At 35.3% G+C, this 19,226-nt stretch overlaps 1 protein-coding gene across 18 annotated transcripts in view; it reads left to right on the top strand.

Moving 5' to 3' along the window:
- Positions 1–19,226, top strand: part of LARP1B (La ribonucleoprotein 1B) — a 125,722-nt gene that overhangs the window by 43,480 nt on the left and 63,016 nt on the right. Inside the window, exon 12 of one of the 18 annotated variants that reach the window (XM_053216974.1) lies at positions 17,199–17,267. The exons of 16 other annotated variants lie outside the window; for them this stretch is intronic. In XM_053216974.1, coding sequence (XP_053072949.1) covers positions 17,199–17,252 — 54 coding nt within the window. In that variant the 3' untranslated portion in view covers positions 17,253–17,267. Of the gene's footprint in view, positions 1–2,328; positions 6,003–17,198; positions 17,268–19,226 lie in introns of those variants that run through there. One more of the 18 variants, XM_027065955.2, reaches the window with a different exon arrangement.

Below are 19,226 nucleotides of genomic sequence, written 5' to 3'. Positions count from 1 at the left end.
TGCTCAACATGTAATTTCTTATTAGAGTTGTACTTTTCTTGTGGGTCTGCTTAGAGAGAAAACAATGATTTAATATATATTTGTTAAACTCCTACTATGGGTCAGACATTGTGCTAGGTCCTGGGCATGGAATGGGAAGATAACAGTAGGGTCTCTACATGCCTGGTTCTTACAAATAATTGCGAGGATAGACATTAAAATAAGCCCACAATAAATATTTAATCATAAATTATGATAAATGTTCTAAAGGAAAAGAACAGGATTCTACTGGATTGGGTTGTCAGGGAATGCTTGTGAGAAAGTCCCAGTTATAGTGAGGTCTGAACTATGAGTAAGATTGAACCCTGCAAAGAGTAGGGAAACCATACTCTGGGCAGAGGAAACAGCAAGTGGCAAGGATCTGAGGGAGGAAAGAATTTGGTATATTTGAGGAAATGAAAAAAAAAAAGCCTGTTTATAGTATTATATGAGAGGACAGATATGACAGAATGTAGGCAGAAGTCTGATCATATATGGTTTTGTGGGCCATGTTAAATTGGAATTTATCTAAAATTCAAGTAAAGTATCTTGGAGAGCTTTACACAAGCAATGGGACATAATCTAATTTTTATTAAAAAAAATAAGTCTGGTTATTATGGTGGAGAACAGAGTAGAGATAGGTACAAGGGTGGCAGAAGAAATCTACTTGGGAGACTATAAAAGTAGTCTTGGAGATGGGTATTGGTAACTTAAGGTAACTTGGTAACCGAGGAACTATAGAAATAAGAAAACCAGATCTGAGCTCTCAGGAATCATTGTTTAGGAGTTGTAATAGGAAAAGTGGTGATGTGGAAGCGTAAAACTGACTTCAAAAGGAAAGAAAAATCAGATGTGTCAGGAACTGGACATATTGAGTTAGATGTAAATGAAAAGAATGACAAATTGACAGGGTAGTTTGGTGATATTTTTTGACTTTGCAAAAGGAGTTTTTGCTGGATCCAGAAGTTACATTGAACTGCACTGGACTGAGTATAGGCTTTCTGTTTCTGGCATGCTCTTACTGGTGAAGACAACTCAAATGGCCTTTTAATAGATGAGAAAACATCTACTTAAAATCCTTGAAGATCAGCAAGATAAGTTATTATCAGAATGAAACCATGGACAAATATGGAGTATTAAAGTAGTGTTGCCCTGGAGACCATTTTGGAATTTGAGGGATTTGAGGAGTTCAGCTTTGCAGAAGCCATCCAAAATAAAGGGGGAAAAGACACAAACCTAGGGCTCAGCCAAAGTTGGGGATTCCATCAAGTTGTCTTCCTATTAAATTGGTACCTAAACGAAATACATCCTCAGTGGAAGAGAACTTGCTTTCTCATCTATTCCTCTGGGGGACTACAAACAAATTTCCCTACTTGTGCTGAGCAGAATAAGGAGAAAAAAAAATGGCTTAGAACTTATCATGCAACTTAAGTTCATACTATGTGGATGACTAATGTAACCACTAGTCATGAATTTAAAGTGATTATGGCCTGCTAATTTCCCAGAAACCTAGCAGAAGCCAACATAGCTCTTTTGTATGGACATTAACTTTTATCCTAGACCTCAAATAATTTACTCAAGTTACCTTAAAAGGAAAGTGAGCAGCTCACAAAGTTAATAATCAGACATGGAAATGTGGTACCACATGTAAGAATGAGCTAAAGTAACAGCAAAACCATACCCTGAAATAATTTAGATATTGGAATTTTTTTTTTAATGTTTATTTATTTTTGAGCTAGAGATACACAGAGCTCGAGCAGGGGAGGGGCAGAGAGAGAGGGAGACACAGAATATGAAGCAGGCTCCAGTCTCAGTGCTGTCAGCACAGAGCCCGATGTTGGGGCTCGAACACATGAACCATGAGATCATGAGCTGAGCTGAAGTCGAATGCTTAACCGACTGAGCCACCCAGGCGCCCCTTAGATATTCGAATTATTAAACAGAATATGGAGTAACTATGTTTACTGTGTTTAAAGAAATAAAAATATGGGTGGGGAAGAAGAAATTCTAAACAATAAAGTTCCTAGAACTTCAATTAAAAACAGTTAAAGTTGAAATCAAGAACTCAGTTGAAGGAAGGGATTAACAGCAGATTAGATACAATCAGAGGGTCAGTGAATTGGAAGCCAGCTTAACAAGAAATTTCAGAGATCAGCTCAGAGAGGCAGAGAAATAGAATATATGAAAGGGTATGTAATGTTACTCTAGAGAGTCTTTGCTATTATTTACTACATTTCAAATCAAGTTTTGTAGAATTTACCATCTACTGGATTTTATTATATAGCTTTTTATTTCTTTCCTTTTTTTTAGCTTTTTCTGAAAAGTTTTAAAAAAGGAAGAAATGTGGAATACAGAGTGATAGAAATGGTCTAAAATGACATTTAATCAGAATTTCAGAAGGAAAGGTGAGAGAAAATGGGGCAAAGTCAGTATTTTACGAGGTGATAACTAACGCTTTTTCTGAATTGAGGAGAGGTACCAGAGTAGAGCAGCCAGGGGGGAAAAGGCAGATTACATCTAAAGGAAGAAGAGTGACTTGGTCAGCTGACAGCCGACTTTCCAACAATTAACAGTTGAATGCAGTACACAGTGGAATGATGGTGTTAATATACCAAGGGAAAATAACTATCAACCTATGATTGTATGTCTTGCAAAATGTCTTTCAAGTAAAAGGGTAAAATATGAGAGAAATTGTAATTCGGAAAGCCTCACCAAGTGAAATTGTAAAGGTAGCATAATGATTTCAGATGCCAGATATATAGAAAGGACTGTAGAGCAAAGCAAGAGATATGTGATAAATCTAAATATTAACTGTATAAAACAGTGTCTTACAGATTTACTATAACATTAACCCAAACTTGGAGAGAGCAATAAATATTATTTAAGGGTACTTTAATGTTTTCATGTTGCAGTTTGAAGGATACCCTTCAAACTATTTTTATTAAAACATAAAATTAGAGGGAATAACCATGAAGCTAGGAGAAAGGGAAATGTGGAATAAGTAGGGGCTTCCAGCACAACAATAAGGTAGATTTAAACCCAAATATTTAGAGGAAAAAAAAACAATATTGTCAGAGTATATGTAAATAAAATCAGTTGTGTTATTTACATGTGACATCAAAAAGATAAGGGAGCAAAAAAGTTGAAAAGATTGGAACAATATACACCGTAAAGTACTAATCAAAAAAAATCAATCTGTAGATGCAGTGTAAACCATATCAGTATCCTAACTGGCTGTTTTGCAGAAATTGATGAGGTGATCTAAAATTATATTGAAATTCAAGGGACCCAAAATAGCCAAAACAATCTTTAAAAAGAACAAAGTTGAAGAATTCATACACAGTCCTTACATTAAGACAGTGTTCTTACTAGGATAAGCATAGACATACAGGTCAGTGGAAGAGAATTGAAAGCCCAGAAATAAACCCTGTGTCTATATTCAACTGACTTCTGGCAGAAGTGCCTAAACTATTTATTCAAATAGGGAAAGAATAGTCTTCTTAATAAGTGGTCTTGGGACAAGTGGATATCCATATGTAAAAGAGTAAATTGGATGCCACCCTAACTCACCATGTACAGAAATTAATTATTTGATTTAAACATTTAAATATCAGAGTAAAAATGATACAACTATTGCAAGAAAACATAAAATCTTTGACTTTGTATTCGACAGTGGTTTCTTATACCAATAGCATAAGAAACAAAAAATTGGGTATCATAATTTTAAATTTTGTACTGCATAGTACACCATGAAGAAAATGATAGGGAAATAAAAAAAACCCCACAATACCATTTACATTAGCACCTCCTCCCCAAAATAAAATAATGAGGTATAAAGCTAATAAAATAGGTACAAGATCTATATGAGGAATATGATAACTCTGATGAAAGAAATTAAAGAACTACTAAATGAGACAGGAAGACTCAATATTATTAGTTTTCCCCAACTTGATCTGTAGATTCAGTGCAGTTCCAATCAAGATTTCAGGAATTTATTTTGTGGATATTGATTGATTAACTGATTCTAAAATTTATGTGGAGAGATAAAAGACCAGAATTGCCAATACAGTATTGAAGAAGAGTCAGAGAACTAATACTGCCTAACTTCAAGAGTTACTATAAAGCTACAGTGATCAAGACAGTATGGTATTGGTAAAAGAATAGACAAATAGATCAATGGAACACAATAGAGAACCCAGAAATAGACTTGCAGTAATGTAATAAAACTGATCTTTGACAAAGGAATAAAGGCAATACAATGGAGAAAATATAGTCTTTTCAACAAATGGTGATGGAACAACTTTACATCCATGTGAAAAAAAGTGACTCTAGACACAGACCTTGTATTTTTTCACAAAAAGTAACTCAAAGTGGATCAGACCTACATGTAAAACACAAAACTATAAAACAACTGGAAGATAAAAGAGAGAAAATGTAGATGATCTTCAGTTGGCTGATGACTTTTTAGATACAACTCCAAAAGCTTGATCCACGAAGGAAGAAATTAAGTCAGAGTTTTTCTAGGCACATAATGGACTGTATCCAAAGTATACCAAAAAAAAAAAAAAAAAAAAAAATCTTAAATCTTCAACAGTGTGAAAACAACCAGATTAAAAAAACAGGCCAATGAGCTCACCAAAGAAAGTTATATTGATGGTGAATAAGCACATGAAAAGATACTCTATATCATATAATTAGGGAAGTGCAAATTTAGACAGTGAGACACCACTACACACATGTTAGAATGGCCAAAATATAGCTGAAAGCATCCAATGCTGATGAGGATATAGAGCAACAGGAATTTTCACTCCTGTTGGGAATGCAAAATTATACAGCCACTTTGGAAGACAGTTTGTTTCTTACAAAACTTCTCTTACACATTCTCTCTCTACACCTTTCTCTCTGCCCTTCCCCTGCTTGTGCTGTCTCAAAATAAATTAATAAAATTTATAAAACCAAAAACCAAAACTACTCTTGCCATACTATCTAGTAATTACCTTCCTTGGTACTTAACCCCAAAGGAGCTGAAAACTTTGCATATGTGGGGTGGGCTGGTTGGCTCAGTCAGTAGAGCATGTTCCTCATTTATTTATTTATTTATTTTATTTATTTTTTAATGTTTGAGACAGAGCCAGAGAAAGAGTGCATGTGGCGGGGGGAGGGGGGGGGCAGGGAGTGGGTGGCAGACAGAGGGTGACACACAATCTGAAGTGGGCTCCAGTCTCTGAGCTGTCAGCACAGAGCCCAACATGGAGCTTGAACTCAGGAACTGTGAGATCATGACCTGAGCCGAAGTCCGATGCTTTACCGGCTGAGCCACTGAGGTGCCCCGAGCATGTTCCTCTTGATCTTGGGGTTGTGAGTTTGAGCCCCATGTTGAGGGTAGAGTTTACTTTTAAAAAAATCTGCATATGAAAAAAATTAAAAAAAAAAATCTTTACAGTAATTTTATTCATAATTGCCAAAACTTGGAAACAACCAAGATGCCTTTCAGTAGGTGAATGGATAAACTCATATATCCAGACAATGGAATATTATGTAGTGCTAAAAAGAAATAAGCAATCAGTGGAGGAATCTTAAATTCAAATTACTAAATGAATCCAATCTGAAAAGGCTACATATTTACTGCATAATTCTAAATATTTGACATTCTGGAAAAGGAAAACTATGAAGATAGAAGGAAGATCAGTGATTGCTAGGGTATGGGAAGGGAATAAATGAATAGGCAGAACAGAGAGGTTTTTTAGGGCAGTTAAAATTTTCTGTATGATAGTATAATGGTGAGTACATCTAATTATACATGTATCAAAACCTGTGGGATGTACATACCAAGCATGAAACTTACGTAAACTATGGTCTTTAGTTGATTATGATGTGTCAGTGTAAGCCCACTGATTGTAACAGATGTAACACAGATTGTAACATGCAGAATGGTAAGAGGGGAGAGTCTGTACTTTTTCACATAATTTTGCCGTGAATCAAACTGCTGTAAAAATACTAAAAAAGCAAGTTAGAAGAAAATGTTTACAAATAATATTTTTAATAAAGGACTTATATTTGTAATAGAGAACTCTTATAACTCAATAATAAAAATACAATCCAATTATTATTAAATGAGCAAATAATCTGAATAGACTTCTTTTCCAAAGAAGATACACAAATGGCTGATGAGCCCATGGAAGGTTGGTTGACATCATTAACCACCAGGGAAATGAATCAAAATCACTATGAGACACCACCTTGTACCTACTAGGATAACTATAATAAAAAAGATACATGCACAGTTGGTGATGATGGGGGGAGAAATCAAAATCCTCGTAGACTACTGGTTAGACTGTAAAATAGTTGAGGGTATTATGCTAAGTGAAGTCAGAGAAAGACAAATATATGACTTCACTCATATGTGGAATTTAAGAAACACAACAGATGAACATAGGGGAAGGGAAGCAAAAATAAGATAAAAACAGGGAGGCAAACCATAAGAGACTCTTAAATACAGAGAACAAACAGGGTTACTGGAGTGGAGGTGGGTTGGGGAATGGGCTAAACAGGTGATGGGCATTAAGGAGGGCACTTGTTGGGGATGAACACTGGCTGTCATATGTAAGAGATGAACCACTGAGTTTTAACTCCTGAAACCAAGACTATATGTTAACTAACTTGAATTTAAATTTAAAAAAAGAGTGTAAAATGGTCCAACTGTTTTTGGAAAGCATTGTGGCAGTTCTCAAAAGGTTAAACATAGATTTGTCTTATGATCTAGGAATTCCTCCTAGGTAGGTACACAAAAGAAGTGACAACATATGTCCACACAAAAACATACATAAATGTTAACTGCAACATTATGAAAGTGCAAAGAACCCAAACAATCATCACCTGATGAATGCATAAACAAAAAGTGGTATAACCATATAATGGAGTAGTATTTAGCAGTAGGAAGAAATGAATACATCCTGAAACATGAAAACATTATGCTAAGTACCACATATTGTAAGATTCTGTTTGTATGTTTGTGTGAAATGTCCAGAACAGACAGAAATTATATTGGCAGTTGTGGGGCTTAGGTTGGGTGGAAATATTTCCTTGGGAGGAGATTGAGAGTGATTGTTAATGGGTCCTGTGTTTGTTTGTTTGTTTGTTTGTTTGTTTGTTTTTTGGAGTGATGAAAATGTTGTAATTTGATTTTGATGATGGTTGCAAAATTTGTATATACTAAAAGCCAATCGATTCATATGCTGGGGTAGATTGTACCATATGTGGATTATATCTTTAATAAAGTTTTTTTTAAAAGTCAGTGCTACCCAAAGTGATCTACAGATTCAATGCAATCCTTGTCAAGAGCCCAATGGCATCTTTTGCAGAATTAGGAAAACTAGTACTAAATTGGTATGGAATCTTATGGGACCATGGAGAGCCAAAAAACAAGTTTTAAAAACCATGGAGTTAGAAATACCGCATTTCCAAAAAGGAAAGAAAAGAAAAATATCACATTTCCTAATTACAGAACTACAGTAATCAAAACTGTGTGGTATGAGCATACAGACCAAGATTAAATGAAGCTGAATAGAGCACAGAAATAAATCCTTAAGTTGACTATGTGACCAAATGATTTTCAGTATGTGTGCCAAGATCACTAAATGGGAGAAGACAATTTCAACAAATGGTGTTGGGGAAACTGGTCATCCACATGCAAAAGAGTAAAGTTGGAACCTTCTCTTAACATCATATGTAAAAAAATTTTAAAGATTAAAGACTTAAACCTAAGATATAAAACTAGAACAAAACAGGGTGAAGCTTCATATTTGATTTGGCAATCATTTCTTAGCTATGACACTAAAAGCATATGTAATAAACAGATTGGAATTCATAAAAATCAAAAACTTAATGTGTATTAACTTATCAGAATGAAAAGGTCAGCTGCAGAATAGGAGAAATATTTGCATATAATCTGATGAGGGGTTAATATTTCTGAATATATAAAGAAATCACAACAACTCAATAAAAAATTCAGTTTAAAAAATGGGCAAAGGATTTGAAAAGCTGTTTCTTCAATAATATACAAATGTCCAGTGAACACATGAAAATATGTGCAGCGTCACTATTCTTAGAGAAATGAAAATCTAAATCACAGTGAAATATCACCTCACTCGTTAGAATGGCTACTTTCAAAATAAAAAGTAAAACCCAGGAAATAACAGTTGTTGGAGAGGATGTAGAGAAATTAGAACCCTTGTGCATTGTTGGTGGGAACATAAAATGATATAGCTGCTATGAAAACAGTATGGCAGTTACTCAAAAAACTAAAAGGATATTTGCACAGCCATGTTCTTAGCAGTAGTATTCATGATAGCCAAAAAGCAAGCCAATTAAATGTCCATCATCAGATTAATAGATAAATAAAATATGGTGTATACATATAATTGAATATTATTCACCCTTTAGAAAGGAAGGAAAACTATCACGTAATACAACATGGATGGTCTTTGAGGACATGCTAAATGAAATAAGCCACAAAGATACACTGGATGATTCCATTTACAAATGAAGTAGTAAAGAAGCCAAATTCATAGAAACTAAGAGTGGCAGTTGCTATGGGGGAGGGAGAAATGGGGAATTGTTTTTTTTTTTTTTGACATTTTTTGAGAGACAGAACATGAGTGGGGGAGTGGCAGAGAGAGAGGGAGACACAGAATCTGAAGCAGGGTCCAGGCTCTGAGCTGTCAGCAGAGATGAAATGGGGAATTGTTAATGGGTATGGAGTTTTAGTTTTACTAAATGAAAAAAGCTTGGTTATCTGTTGCACAACAGTGAATATATTCAACAGTACAGAACTGTAAACTTAAAGATGGTTAAGATGGTGAGTTTTATGTTTTTTTAAAATTCTAATTAAAAGTGAAAATTAGAAAGCCCAGCTACCTCCTAAATAAAAAGTAACGCAAAAAAGCTTTTGTATATATATTGATAGCAGACAGAATAGATTTACAAAGTAGACTTGAAAACAAAACATTACTAGCGCTAAAGAGTGTCCTTTTGTAATGATTAAAAGTGAAGAATCTATCAGAAAAGTGTATTTTAAAATTTAACGTATTTAATATCAAGTTTTCAAATATATGAAACAATGGGACAAATCCAAAGTCAATTTGTCTCTTAAGTAAGGAATAATCAAGCAATAAAAAATGAGAGTAATTTGAGAAACAATTCTCTACCAAACCTGCAGAGTGCAAGATCTCTCTGTGCTTATCTGTAGTACTTTGACCTTCAGTGGTATATAAAGTGAATTTCAAAGCATTAATATTACATAAAACACTATTGGTGGAATTAAGTTAGTGTTTAAAACTTAAAAAGTAAAGTAATAAAACCCTGTATGTTTCAGAGCAAAGATACATGTTAAATAACTCACCAGTTGAAGAAGAAATCATAGTGGAAATTAGAAAATATAAATGGATTATTAACTGGATTTAAGAGGTGCACCGGATGAGAAAAGCTTAAATGCAAATATTAGGAAAAATGCTTGAAATTAATAAGCTGATCACCAGTATTATCTTTGCTGTATAAAACATTTCCCTTAAATCTCAAAGGCTTAAATAAAAACTTCTCACATTGCTTGGCATTGGCTATGGGTTGGCTATTGCTGCTGCTGTGTGTGTCTCTTCTCATTTGGGGGATTCATGCTGAAAGAGTAGCCACCATATAGCACTTGCTTATTCATTCACATAATGGTCTGAGCTAAAGTGTACAAATGTATTTTAACTTGCTACTTAGATGTTCTTTATGGAATTTCCTCACATTTGGTTGGCTAAATAATGTGGCTAAGCTTATGGGGCTGGAATGTATATTCTCAAAAGGCATGAAAGGTGAATATGCCTAATCCCCTAATCTAGAAAATTCAGGCTTTGAACAATAATAGAATCTGCTATAGCTTTCAAAAAGGTAAAAGTTAACAAAAGAATTAACAAAATAAGTCCCCATAAAAGTATATGGAAGTAAATAATAATTAGATCTAACACTAGAGAATTCATCATACCAACACTTAATTCTTTGAAAAGATTAAAATTTATGAAGACAAAGAGGAGGAAAATGTACTTATTTTCACTGCAGTGAAAATGGGGTTATAATTTCTGATTATGGTCAAATTAGGGAAATTTTTCTACAAAAATATGTAACTTACCAAAACTTACTGGAAAAGAAAATTGATATAAACGTTTTTTTTTTTAAGTTTATTTATTTTGAGAAGGGGGAGGGGCAGAAACAGAGGGGGACAGAGAATCCCAAGCATCCTCCGTCCTGTCAGTGCAGAGCTAGATGTGGGGCTTGAACTCACAGTTCGTGAGAGTCACAACCTGAGCTGAAGTCGAGAGTCAGGACGTTTAACCGACTCAGCCACCTAGGCGCCCCAATGTAAACGATTTTATAAATCTGAAAACTTGGCTTTATTAGCAAGATTTTCTGAAATTGGAATAATTCCAACAGTGCACAAGTATTTCCAGTGAATAGAGCTAATAGTACTCAAATATTTGTTGAATGAATTACTTTATCAGAAGAGCATAACCTTGATAGTGATACCTGGAGAGAACATGAATGAGAAGTTCAAGAGAATATGAATGAGAATCAAGCATTACAAGTTATCTGGGTATAAATATTTTAAACTTTTAGCCAATCAAATTCATTGTTTTTAAAAAAAGAATAACCAGATTTTTATTTCAATAGTGCAAATTAATTGTAAATCACCTTGTGAAGTTGAGAAATTAGTCACTGCAATTCTCATGAACAGGTTAGAGAAAGATGGTGATCACCTTAATAAATGCAAAAACTACATTTGATAAGTCAACATGCATACTGGAGGTATTTTTTGCAACAGAGATATAAAAATAAAATATCTTCAACCTCATAAAGGGTTTCTGCAAAACCTTCTACAAAACAAACATTCTGAATGGTGAAATGTTGAAGCTAATCTCTTGCAATCAAAATAAAACAGAGATTCTCACAGTCAAATCTATCAAATACATTGGATATCCTTCTTAGACCAGTAAGGAAAAACAACCAAAATAAGGTTAAGAGCTAGAAGGAAGAAGTAAACATGATTATTATAAAAGAAAATACAAAGGTATGGCTAAGCCCAGCCATATTCTTGCAAATGGCAAAGATCTCATTATTTTTCATGGTTGGATAATATTCCATCATATATCTATACTACTTCTTTATCCATACATCTGTTGATGGACTCTTAGGTTGCTTTCATATCTTGGCTATTATAAATGATGCTGCAGTAAACCTGTATCTTTTCAAATTAGTGTTTTTGTTTCCTTTGGATAAATACCCAGAAGTAGAATTTCTACTTGTAGTATTACTACATGTACTACTGCATGTAGTATTTCTGGTTTTAATTTTTTGAGGAACCTCTATACTATACTGTTTTCTGGCTATGCCAGTTTACATTTTTACCGACAGTGCACTTTTCTTCACATCCTTGCTAACACTTGTTATTTCTTGTCTTTTTGTACTGGACATTCTCACCAGTGTGAGGTGATACTTCATTGTGGTTTTGCTTTCATTTCCCTGATGATTAGTGTGATGCTGAGCATCTTTCCATGTGTCTGTTGGTCTTCTGAATGTCTTCTCTGGAGAAATGTCTACTTAGGTCTTGTGTCCATTTGTAAATAATATTGTTTGTTTTTTGGTGTTGAATTGTAGGAGTTCTTGATATAGTTTGGATATTAACCCTTTATCAGCTGTATCATTTGCAAATATTTTCTCCCATTTAGTAGGTTGCCTTTTTGTTTTGTTGATGGTTTTCTTTGCTGTATAAAAGCTTTTTAGTTTGATACAATCCCAAGTTTTTACCTATAGTGACTTCTAAGATTCTATTTTTTAATAGTATAAAACAATCATGAAGAATCTATTTATTTTCTATGACTGCCATAACAAATTATCACAGATTTGGCAGCTTAAACTAACGTGAATTTATTATATAATTTTGTAGATAAGCAGTACAGGTGAAGTCAGCTGGTTTCTCTACTCCAGGTCTACAAGACTGAAATCCAGGTGTTCCTGCCTGAGGTCTTAGCTATAGATTTTATGTGAGAATCACTTCCAAGTTTATTCGCATTGTTTACAGAATTCAGTTCTTTGTGGCTGCATGTAGAGTTGAGGTCCTTCATTTCCCTTTTGGCTGCCTGGAGCCTTTTGACTCCTTTAGACCACCTGCATTCTAGGTTAGATTGCTCTGTCAGTCTTCAAATCAGCAACAGCTTGTGGAGCCCTGCTTTTCATCTGTCTTAGTTTTTCTTCTGCCGCATCTCTTCTGTCTGGTTGGAGAAAATTCTCTGCATAATCCAGAAAAAACTCCCTATCTTCAGGTCACTAAATAGAAATCTGAATTACACCTGCGAATCCCTTTTTGCCATTTATTTAACATAATTACATTTTATAAGGATTGGGATCTGGATGTTGTTAAGGGAGCCTTCTGCCTACCATAGGGTAGATCCTTAAAAGGTAGAATTTTTTTAAAAGGTAGAAGTTTTAACCAGACTTTTAAGAAGATTATTATAATAATTGAAAGGTGTTACGGAAGACATAAGTAGGAAGAGAAATACTGAGTTCATGTTTGAAAGATCTGGTGGGTAGTTTTCCCAAAGTCAATTAAAAAGTCAATTAAATACCATTAAGTATTTCAATGGATTTTCTTAAAGGAATTTGATAAACTGATTCTAAAATTTATATGGAAATGTAAGGGACGAGAAACTCCTCATATTCCTAAACTTGTTTTAGCAAATTAAAGATAAGGACTATAGGAATGGAATAGGAAGTCCTGAAACAGTTGCATGTGTATATGCACAGTTGGTAAATGACAGGTAGGGTTAAAGATCAAAGAGAAAATCTGATTTTTATGTATGTGTGTTTCTTTGTTTCTTTTTTATCTTTTTGAGAGAGAGTGCGAACAGGGGAGGGGCGGAGAGAGAGGGGTACAGAGGATCTGAAGCAGGCTCATGCTGACAGCAGAGAGCCTGATGCGGGGCTCAATCTCACAAATCGTGACAACTTGAGCTGAAGTTGGACACTTAACTGACAGAGCCACCCAGGTGCCCCGAAAACCTGATTTTCAATATGTGGTGCTTGGAAAAATTGTGTGGAGAAGAAAGTGAAATTACAGATTTTTGCCTTCTAGTGTCATTCAGATCTACTCCAGTGAAAGGCAAAAGCAAAGACCTGTTAAGGGATAATAGTAAAAGATCTTCATGATCTCAGAGTAGGGACAGGTTTCTTAAGTGAACACAAAATGCACAATCATAAAGGACAAAATAAAACATTTACCACAAAGAATTATTTATTAAACATCAAAAAGAATGCCTATGTAGTTCATGAAATTAAGAAAAAATAGTTTCCATTCATGATGTGATAGGTATTATAATAGGGGGTGCCTGGTTGGTTCAGTTGGTAGAGCATGTGACTCTTGATCTTGAGGTCGTGAGTTCAAGCCCCACGTTGGCCGTAAAGATTACTTAATGGAATTTTAAAAAAATGTACAAATCAATAAAAGATTCAGTAGAAAACTGATCATACGACATGAACAAGCATTTCACAAAAGATGAAGCCCAAATGATTGAAATAATGAAAAGGTGTTCAACATTATTAATCAGGAAGATGCAAATTAAAATGTCAGTGAAATGTTCCATAAAACGCATATGAGCAAAGTTACAACATTGGACAAATTTTTGGGAGTATTTGGAACAAGAAACTCATTAATATGTAGGAATAAAAATGTAAAACCATCTCTTACTGCTTACCGTCTCTACTTAAGAATATGCTTTTGAGTTGCATTGTTCAAGTATTAACCATATGTGGTTATTGAGTTTTCAAAATGTGACTAGTCCAAAAGGAGATTTTCTTTAAATATACAATATTGGATTTTGAAGGCTTAAGAGGAAAGAATATAAAACATCTCAATGATTTTTATAATTATTGCATGTTGAAATGATAATATGTTTAGTTAAGTAAGATACTAAAATTTCACCCTTTTAAAAATCTTTTTTTTTGAGTTTATTTATTTATTTTTTGAGAGCGGGAGGGAGAGCACGAGTACAGGCAGAGAGAGAGGCAGACAGAATCCCAAGCAGGCTCCACACCGTCAGCACAGAGCCTGACATGGGGCTTGAACTCACAGACTGTGAGATCATGACCTGAGCCGAAATCAAGAGTTGGATGCCTTAACTGACTGAGCCACCCAGGCTTCCCTTAAAAATCTTTCTTTTTTTTTTTTTTTCTTTATTTTTTTTGTGAGCAGCAGGCAAAAGTTTATTAGAATATAAGATTAAAAAGGAAGAATAGTAGGAAAGCTCTCTTAACAGAGGGGATTTTTGAAAGTGAATGCCCCTAAAAATCTTTTTAACGTAGCTACTGGAAAATTTTAAATTACTTGTGGTTTCCATTTTGTTTATATTCACCAGCACTTCTCTAGAGGAGCTCAGAAGTGTTCATCAGGAATAATACATGACAGTACAGCAGAATGTTCATAATATTCACAGATTGGAAATAACCAAAATACCTATCAGCAACTAACTGGACATATTATGGTATAGTAAACAATGCATAAATTATAGAGTAGTAAAAATGAATTACAGCTATAAACATCTTTATCAATGAATCTGGAAAGCAGCTGAGTGCAAGAAGTTAAGAAAGGTTGTGTATAGAATATGATTCCATAAAGGTTAAGGGATGGCTCAGTTAGTTAAACATCTGGCTCTTGGTTTCAGCTCAGGTCATGATCTCACAGTTTGTGAGTTTGAGCCCTTCATCGGGCTCTGCACTGATGCTGCGGGGCCTGCTTGGGATTCTCTGTCTCTCCCTCTCTCTCAAAATAAATAAATAAACTTAAAAAAAAATTCTAAAAGAAAAGCCAGGAATGATTAATCACGTAAGTCAGAATTTGGGTTGTGTTAGGGAGAGGGACTAGGATACACAGGGGTTCTAATGTATTAACAGTGTTGTGTAGCTAGTTGTTGCATGAATATTTTCTGGGAAGTTGCACATGTATGTTTAATACATTCTTCTGTATGGCATGTTTCATAACAATACTTAAAACCAGGCTAATATGAATAGGGATGTGTGAGATAAGAAGAGACGAGCCAAAGTGGAATAATTCTCTTCTTGGAACTGCAGGGTTATTGCTCTTTGGGCTAAAACTCAAGGTAGGTTGAACCTGTCTTTTTTCTTTTTTCTTTCTTTCTTTTTTTTTTTTTTAACATCTAACTACTCATTTTCTTGTTCAGTGGTCTGCTTGGGGTAGTGGTGGAAACTTGAACAGTGGTGAAGTCATTATTAATAGAAGACATACAGATAGGTCCTCCATCCCAGATGTGTCTCTTTTTAGTCATATTGCTGGCTGGCCTCTGGGCCCATGAGGCTCAGGAATTATCCAGTCTACTATCTCTCATGATACCTCCCCCTAATTAGAAATCTTTAGTTTGAATCTGCAGAACAAGGGAGAGAAACCATTACAACCAGTTCCTTAATCATTGTACTCTCTGTCCAAGTTGCTTATGTGGAAACCTAAATATGCTCATACCTTTGTTTCCAGCATTTCAGGGAGAACCTTCAAATCAAAAGCTTCTGAGTGCTTACCTCATTTTTAGGTTCATAGCATTTGCTGTTGTGCAGTATGCCAGCTTTGTCCAGTACTTCCTGGAGTATTATGTGACATTATCACTGGTGGTCTAAGTGTCCATTTCCAGAGTTCTCCTTGGAGAGAGAACATTTCCAGTTGCTGAATAATCTAGACTGCAGAGACATTGTTGAGAGAGTTCACTGAATGTGGGTTCTCTCTTCTGCCTTGACCCAGATAATGTTCTGGAATTGTGCATACCCAGTGGCTGCTGCTCGCTCTTGATTTTGCTGACTACTTCACTGTCTTTTGCCACATTCCCCTTACGAATGCAAGAGGGCCCTTCTCTGTATTTGTTGCAGATAGTGAGAGGAACTTCAACTGTGGTGAAGTCTTTGTATATAGCTGGAAATGGTGTAAAATTTGCTAGGAGATAACACATCATCACCTAGCAGACAATCACATCATACTGACTTGGCAAGAGGAGAGTCATCTAAATTTTTCCTCACCACCAATTGAGCTGTTCCTTTTCTCACTAGGAAAGAACACCAAGTTGAGAACCTCCCTGGCAAAACTGAGGTCTATTGCTGATCAAGAATCAACTTGTGTACAAGTTCACTGAGTACAATTTTGGACCAAAACTAACTTTTGTGAAACTCAGATGGGGATCGTTCTTCTCTACATCATAGGGTTGTAAAGACTTGAAAACTGTAAAGACTGGGCATGTTTGAGAAAGAACAAAGGCCATATAGTTATGTGGGACCAGTAATAATTAATGACTGATACCAGTGGAGGGGAGACCAGGAATTTAAAGATTGCAGAATCTACAGGCTTTACATAGAAATTAATGACATCAAAGTGTAGTCTGTGGAGTTCTTCCTGGGTGCCACAGTGTTAGACATTTTCATGATTAGTCCTTTTGTGTTTTTAAAATGCAAAACTCTAGATTCTTCTTCCTAATACCTTACTCTGAAAGACTTTCTCAGATCATTTTCCTCTCATGCACATGAGGCCCTAAATCAACTGTAGTCACTCTCTAGAAATATTTTGAGGGGTGCCTGGCTGTCTCAGTTGGTAGACTGTATGACTCTTGATCTTGGGGTTGTGAGTTCAAGCCCCACACTGGGGATTTAGATTTAAAATCTTAAAAAAAATAAAATCTTAATTTTTTTTTTTAATGTTTTGAATTGACATCCTGCTGGAGAGACAGGTGAATCAGGATACCTGATTTCAGGTTTTGCCTCATTATTTAAATTCCAGCCATAATCCCTTGAGTACATCAGTTTCTTATTTTAACATACATACTTCAAATATGGTAGCTTTATTATAAATTAACTCTTTGCCAAGGATTCAATCATTAACATATATTTTGAGTGCCTGCTATGCGCCAGATGGTTCTGGGAGCTGGGAATGTGGTAGTGAACATGACTGACTATTGAAAATGCAATCTCCCAATAATTTACAATGATGGTGTTGTTGGGAGTAGGGTGGGTGGATGGAGGTATTTAGACCAGAAAATCTGTGCAATAGATAACTACTATAATTGACCATTGAATTTAGTTACGAGACTCTTCATAAACAGGAAAGAAGAAACTTGCTGAGTTACCTCAGTGGAACAGTTTGGGAAAAAATCTGAATGAAGAAATGACTAGTGGAAATATGAGTATAATACATTCAATTGTATGTGAGTATTAAATATTATAGAGAATAATATGAGTATTGAACTTTGGTATAAAATATTGGAGAAATAGTACCTGAAAGGACATAAGCAATCATTGTGTGTGTGTGTGTGTGTGTGTGTGTGTGTATGTGTGTGTTAGTATATTTTTAAAGAATGGAAAATACTGGAACATTTTACATGGTGATGGTGATGGGAATGGTTGAGTCGAAAGGGGAAGTTGAAAATATAAAGGGAATAGAAAAACTAGGCTAAGTTCTCAGTAAGAGACTGGCTAGGACTCAGAACATGTGGATCAGGATTTGTCAGCCTCAGCCCTATTGATGTTTTGAATCATAATTCTTTTTTGGTGCAACATTGGATGGTTAGCATTATCCCTGGTCTCTACCCTTCAGATACTAGTAGCACCCTATCCCCACAATAAAGAAAAATGTACCTTTAGAGAAGCTGTGGGGTAAAATCACCTTTAGTTGAGAAGCATTTATACAGAGGTATTGGCCTTTCAAAGTGACTCTGTTCTTTATCTGGAGAGAAGCAGAACATGAGTGTGGGGGTGCTCGTAGATTTGGTGGTGGAAATATGAGGGAGTGAATTCCTTCTCAAACCTTTCTCAGTGAATTATGGGTCAAGGTTATGGGGCTGGTGAAAGTGTCGAGAGTGATGAAGATAAAAAGTCATTTTTGTAGAATGAAAGATTAGAGTTCTTAGAAAAATCAGAGATTCCTAGTGAGCAGTGGGAGACTAGAGGCTATTTCTTTTGGAGGAAGTTTTACTATAGAGGCATGAGAACAGAGACCAGGGAGAGGAAAATGGAGTACCATGGTACTGAGATTATTACAGACTTATTTCTGAAACTGTTGAATAAAAGACCATCTAGATCTTACTTGGTCTTGAGCATTTGGCTTTCCCATTAGACCATATTCTCTTGCTTTTCCTCCTACTTCTATAGCCACTTTTTTTTTTTTTTTTAAGTTAGATTTACATACTTATCTTCTCTTTGTTCCTTAAATGCCAGTGATTCCTAGGCTTATGACTTAAGACCCTCACTACTCTTCCTAGGCAGTCTTTCTTTCTACTCGGGGCTTCATTCGTGACTGTTGTTTTAATCCCAACTCTTTTATGTCTAGATTAGATTTTGATTCTGAATTTCAGTTACAATGTATCTAGGTGTTTCCTGGGACATTTCATCATATTTGTCCTAGAGGCCTTGAAAAATCAACATACCCAAAACTGAATTTATTAACTTCTTGATTCAAAAGTCCCCTCTGTAGCTCCTTTTCCTCCCCACCAAAAATCAAAACTCTGTGTTGCTCTATGATTCCTATCCTGGTAATTGGCTCAGTGATCCCTGAACATTGGCATGGGTATAGCCCTCTTGCCTCACATTAGTCTGTAAGCCTCATTTATACTCTCATTTTTCATGAATTCTTTCGTATCTCTTTTCATTCTGTCACCCTTATTGCTCCTCTGTCTGTACACTGAAATACTTGTTTCCCAAAGATACTCTTCCTATCTCTAAGCTTTCCCATATGTTTCTCCAAAGTCTTGATATACTCTTGCCCATCATCTTTGCTAGACAAACTTCTATTCATATTTCAAATTTGGACATCAGCTTCTTTGAGCATCCTTTCCTGGTCTCCACTTCCTGCCTTTTCCCACAGCACCTTATATAAACCACTATTACAGCAGAATACAAGTGAAGGATGTTGATTCAAGTGTTCTGTTTATGATTATATATATGGCTAGGTTCCCAGATGATCCCTCTGTGGAAAATAACTAAAAATCCTAGATAAAATTATTGAAAAAAATTTACCAAAAAATAAGGTATACTCACTAATTCCACAGATAGACTGAATGTGAGAACCTAGAGAAAGAAGCTCAGTTGAAGAACAGGCATTTCCTCAGAGGGCATGTACTAAGTAAAGTGAACTC

This window comes from Acinonyx jubatus, chromosome B1, assembly GCF_027475565.1.
Source record: "Acinonyx jubatus isolate Ajub_Pintada_27869175 chromosome B1, VMU_Ajub_asm_v1.0, whole genome shotgun sequence".
Lineage (NCBI taxonomy): Eukaryota > Metazoa > Chordata > Mammalia > Carnivora > Felidae > Acinonyx > Acinonyx jubatus.
The sequence above is the reverse complement of the archived record's forward strand: the minus strand, read 5'-3'. Positions and strand labels throughout refer to the sequence as shown.